Source organism: Papaver somniferum, chromosome 10, assembly GCF_003573695.1.
Source record: "Papaver somniferum cultivar HN1 chromosome 10, ASM357369v1, whole genome shotgun sequence".
Taxonomy (NCBI): domain Eukaryota; kingdom Viridiplantae; phylum Streptophyta; class Magnoliopsida; order Ranunculales; family Papaveraceae; genus Papaver; species Papaver somniferum.
In genome coordinates this window covers 86,623,393-86,629,392 of record NC_039367.1, presented here as the reverse complement: position 1 = coordinate 86,629,392, position 6,000 = coordinate 86,623,393, and the positions used below count along the sequence as shown (strand labels likewise).

General features: G+C 35.7%; 1 protein-coding gene across 1 annotated transcript; it reads right to left on the bottom strand.

The window, feature by feature from the left end:
• Positions 1-824: 824 nt before the first annotated feature.
• LOC113315869 (uncharacterized mitochondrial protein AtMg00810-like) lies at positions 825-1,820 on the bottom strand. Its single transcript, XM_026564114.1, has one exon. It carries the CDS (start codon positions 1,818-1,820, stop codon positions 825-827), a length of 996 nt encoding a protein of 331 aa, XP_026419899.1.
• Between the last annotated feature and the right edge of the window lie 4,180 nt (positions 1,821-6,000).

Below are 6,000 nucleotides of genomic sequence, written 5' to 3'. Positions count from 1 at the left end.
ACTCTTAATAGATGCATGTTTGGTAAATTATGTTAACTTTCATTTTCCAATGCAACATAACGTTATCCCTCTCTATTATTTTAATTGTTTTTGCACTTTCCCGATGTAATGATTGGGTGTTATCTTGTACATGGATTAACAAGATAACAAAACCTATCATAATAATATGAGGCCCGTGTGCATATGTTGTAATGATTTGACCCAACTAGCTAGCCTTTCAAACACTTCTTATGTTAGGAACAAATAATTATCTGACTATCCATAAACACACTCTTTCGAGTTCATAATCTTTACTATATTAGGATCGAGTGAGCCCTTATTACGCTTTAAAAATATCTTTCAACCTTAAACATCATAACCCACCAGAGTGCAGTTGGTTACGCCATAAATATTGGAAGATCCATCGTCCATTTTCAGTTCGACTCTCATCCAGTTTGTTTGAATGATAGTACTTCTCCCACACCAATTATTCCAGAAGTAAATTATGACAAGAGTAGTCATGGAATCGATATTTCTATGTATTGATGGTGTATCAATTACAATGAAGCACTGCTTCTTATATACATGCTATACAATACTAATTAAAAAGGGAAACAAATATATTACAAAATATGAAGAAAACTAAGAAACTAATATATACTGAATATCTTTAGTATATCCTAGAGTAATGAAAATGGATGTGCAAAGATATGCACATTAAACTAAAAAACTAATATATACTGAATATCTTCAGTATATCCTAGAGTAATGAAAATGAATGTGCAAAGATATGCACATTACTCTAGAATGACAACATGATTCTTAACACCCCCCCCCCCTCAAACTCAAGATGGTCTACAACACATATTGAGTTTGGAACTTAGAAACTGAAGTCGTTTAGAGGGATGTGTTTTCTTGAACAAATCTGCAATCTGTAATTTTGAAGTAGCATAATGTAGCCCAATAGTCTGTTTCTTGTAATGATGTCTAACAAAGTGACAATCAATTTCAACGTGTTTTGTTCGTTCATGAAAGACATCATTGTGTGTTATATGAGTAGCAGCCTTGTTATCACAAAATAATGGAGTAGGCCCTGAGAGATGAACTCCCATGTCACCAAGAAGCCAACGCAGCCAGACAATCTCCGATGTAGTATGAGCTAAAGCTCTATATTCTTCCTCAGCACTTGAACGAGAAACAAGAGATTGTTTCTTACTACGCCAGGAAATTAGAGAATTACCAAGGAACATACAATATCCACTAGTTGATCGACCATCAGTTACATCACCAGCCCAATCAGAATCGGAATATGCCTTCAGTTCAAAATCAGATGTTGAAGAAAAATGTAGTCCTTGATGTAACGTACTTTTGAGATAACGCATGATTCGAAGAACAACTGCATAATGTGTCGAACGTGGAGCTGACATAAATTGACTCACAACATGTACTGCATGGCTAATATCTGGACGTGTGATAGTCAAATAATTAAGACTACCCACTAGTTGTCGATACAACGTAGGATTAGATAAAATCTTCCCATCTGTAGGATTATACTTAACATTTACCTCAAGAGGAGTATCGACTGTATTATTTTCAGTCAATCCTGCACGATGAATAATTTCATTAGCATGCTTCACTTGAGATACATAATATCCTTTAGATGATCGATCAACTTCAATACCGAGAAAATATCTTAGATGGCCAAGATCTTTCATTTGAAAATACATACTTAACTGTGTTTCCAGAGCATTGATTCCTTCCAAATCACTTCCAGTAGTAACCATGTCATCAACGTAGAGAAGAAGAAGAACAATCCCTTTATCTGACCTTTTAAGGAACATGGCAGAGTCATATGCACTTTGAGTGACCTAGGATGCCCTAGGCGATGTGGTACTATTTAACATCCCCCCCCCCCCCCCCCCCAACGACTAGTGATACAAAGACGGAGTGGCACGGACGCATACTGGCGGGGATACAGAGTGGTACGAGTGGCAAGGAAGCCACAAACGCACACTGGCGGGGATACGGAGTAGTGCGGAAACCACGGACACACGGGTAGCGATGAGAGGGGTCTGGCTCTGATACCATGACAAGAATAGTCATAGAATCGAGATTTCTATGTATTGATAGTGTATCAATTACAATGAAGCACTGCTTCTTATATACAGGCTATACAATACTAAAAAGGGAAAAAAAAATATATTACAAAATATGAAGAAAACGAAGAAACTAATATATACTGAATATCCTCCGTATATCCACGAGTAATGAAAATGAATGTGCAAAGATATGCACATTAAACTAAGAAACTAACATATACTGAATATCTTCAGTATATCCTACAGTAATGAAAATGAATGTGCAAAGATATGCACATTACTCTAGAATGACAATATGATTCTTTTCAAATTAATACTGGTGACGCCAATAATATTATTAAATATTGGACATTTTTACTAATGTCCTTTTTAATAATGTCCGAGGAATGTGGTTGTCGCATGTCCTTTGTAATGTAGTATGTAGAAGTAGGATATACGCACGACCAAATAGTTTCCAAATCCGACCGACCACCTTTCAATGTGTGAAATTGATATCGATCAGTTGGTGACCAAACACCTGCTTAGGATTCGAAAACTCATATGAATCTCTCCCACTTTGTAACCGTATTTTCTCCCCAACTCTGATCTCCAAATCTTCCCTCAATATATTCATTGTAATCCAAATCTGTAAGATTTGATCTGAATTTTTCAGATCTTTTTTACAGATTTGGTTACAACTAGTATCTGTATATTATTAGTATGAAATAAAACATCACTGACTCAAGCGGTATTTAGGCTAACCCCTATGGGCTAGATTGACCTGCTAGATTGGCTAAAAAGTGTTGCAAATCAAGAGAAAAGTGTGGGAAAAAAGTTAACACTATTTCTGGATACTTCTCTCTCCTAACAACTGCTCGCAGTTCAACTAGCAGCGAGATTGAACGTTGAATCATTCAGCGCTCAAAAAGTGACAAAAACGCTGAACCATTCGACCCTAAATAAATGTTTTTGGTAGAGAAAGAAAGTGAGACGTATTTGAGAGGGAAAAGGTGGAGAGATAGGGGGAAAAGAGGGAGATAGAAAGGAAAAAAGTTGAGAGAGAGAGGAAAAAGAGGGAGAGAGAGGAAAAAGGTGGAGAGAGAAATGGTAATGATTAATACAAAATCATGTGACGCTGTTTGGTTCAGCGTTCAATGCTGTTTTATTCAGCGTTTCGCTGCTAGATTAGAAATACCGTAGGACTTAGGAGGTTGCCTTAGCTGACGTGGATGGCCAATCTAGCTACTAGATATCTAGACCATAGGGGTTAGTCTTAGGGATTTTTACCCGTTTATGTTTTTATTTTCTATAGGCTTTCTTCTCTAATGGATTATAAATGCTTGTTAGATGTTTGTAAAGCAGTTTCTTACAACCTTGAAGGTGTTTCAATCAATTCGTACAATCGTTTCATATATATCAATAGAGGCGATTCATCTTGGCAGAAAGTGATTCTCCATCTTTGTGAAGATCAATGACTACCAGAAGCAATCATAACGATGGTGTGTGCTTATTACTCCCCTTTGGGACAATTCTATCTCAATGAAGAAAACAGTGAAGAAGACAGTTTCTTCAAATCCTCCAAATGGCCGAATCTTATTTCAATGGTCATCCCTCAAAAATCATCAGATTCCTCTTTGAAGTTCATGTTCTCAGTATATATGTTGGTGTATTACAATGTACTTGCAATTGTGATACAAGACATTTATATTTTATCATGTATTTCTCTTTTGATGTATCTGAGATTGTTGTATTCAGTTTTATCTTATCAATGAAACAGAGGGTTACCTCTTTCCTTCAAAAATAAAAAAAGACTCATATGAATAATTATGAGACCTCAATCTCGTGTCATACAACGGGTGTTAATTTATCGGCGTTTTATTCTTTTATTTTTTCTAGATACTTTAACACAGTTTTGTGCGCCAAGCAAATCAAAAGATTTTGTAGAGAAGTAGAAGAATTTGTATAAAAAAAAACTCGTAGTAGAAAGTAGAGTATAAATTAGGATTTAATTTGTAGGTATAACAAAACTCGTTGTCCATCATGTCCATGAGATAACCAAACATAAGACGCACATAATATCCTGATGTGACTGCAAGGATATCCATTATTCCATTAGCCAAAAAACATCCCCAACCGTTTGATTTTTTATCTAGCCCTCTCCTGCACCCTATAAAAGCACAAGATAACCCTAAATATGTCTCCAGCCGGCATTTTTACAGAACAAACCTTCTTTGTTCAATCTTTTAGATCTGAAAATTTCTTTTTCAGCGACGGATTCTTCCAGATCATTATTATCCCTCAACAATCCTAACACTACTCTTCTCATTCCTATGAAATTACCTGAAGAAGAAGACGATGAAACCCTTATCTTGTTGTTAAATCACTGACACAATGATTTTTTTTTTTCCTTTCTATGGTTTTTAGTGTGTTCAATTTATTCAATTGTTTGATGTTAGAGTTCCTTCAAATTTTGTTAGTGCTTATGCGCTTTACTAATGAAATGATGTTAATCTGGCCTATAATTTGGAGATCTCGAGCTTATTAGGATTAGGTTGTTATGTTGGTTATTTAGTGTGGGTTCTGATATGCTTAATTCCAGAAAGGTTTTAAGTTCTTTAGTTTGTTATGAGATGGTGATCAAGATTGTGTGCCTTTACCTTTAGATAAAAAAAAAACAATATCTCTCATTTCTTTTGTTTAGCATGATCCTTGTTTTGTTATTCAGACTGTATACTTGACTCAAGATGCTGCCTCTGTGTTTTTCTGAAATGATTAGTTTGGAATAATTGGTATGCTGTTTCATTAGTTTTTCTCCTTGACAAAACAAGTGCAAGGAATCATTTGGTTTGCAGAACAAAGTGACAGACATTGCACCAAGAAGCTTTCAGATGTCAGCAGCAGGGAGCGTGAGAACAGATAATGGAGCATTTTGTTGATTGAAGTGGAACCCTGAGCAATTTTTCAAACCTCTGCATCAATTTTCAGAACGCAGCGGGGTTATGATCCCGACTGTGAGAGTATGATCAAGGGGCTGTGTGCAAGAATTTGAAATGGAATTCAACTCGAAGCTGTTACATCTGGTTCACTTATATGGGCATTGAAAAATTGGAGTTGCAGAGGGAGATGGGGAAGTGAAACTGCAGTCTTTATGTGCTTACTTATACCTATTTGATTTGTGGATTTTGCAAACAACTTAATTCAGACGTAGAGAACTTGCAGATTTGCATTATTAGGCAGTGGCTCAGCCGTAGTCTGTAGGTTTCTAATTCTGTTTACCTTTTTTTTTTTGACAAACCTTAAACTTAAATGAAATATCAGCAAGCTCCCTTATGATTGATAGCATTAGTGACAGGTATGACACTAGCAGTTCTGTTTTACTCTCGGATTCTTACTTTACTTTAGACATGTTTTCTGGTTTCAATTTGGATTGTTGAACTTTAGGGTAATGAGATATCGGAAATAAAACATTTCAAATGAAGACGGGAGTGTTATTACTTATTAGAGACCATGATGTAGATGCAAAATTTATTTGGAGCGGGATCGCAAATTCAAGTTCCAATATGTAGCATCTCTGGATTAGGAAATTACAAGATCCTGACATTATTTCTTGCCTGCCACAGCTAAAGCTCAGAATTCAATAATTTTATATCATTCTTGGAACCGGAAATTTCTGATACACTTGAGTCCGACTTTGTGCACCCTGGTTTTAACCGGGGTGCACTTCCTCCTCTCTTAAATAAATGGGATTAAGAAAAAATAAATATAAATTGGAAAACTACAAATACATATAGCCTTTAATTTTTCTTCTCGACAAAATGATAATTTTAAGTATTGTCGACATATCTTTGGCTATCTTCCTATTTCACTTGGAACACCATATTTAGAGCTTTCGGTAAAAAAACCAAACCCATTAAAGCTACGTCTGTATAATATAAACAAATGT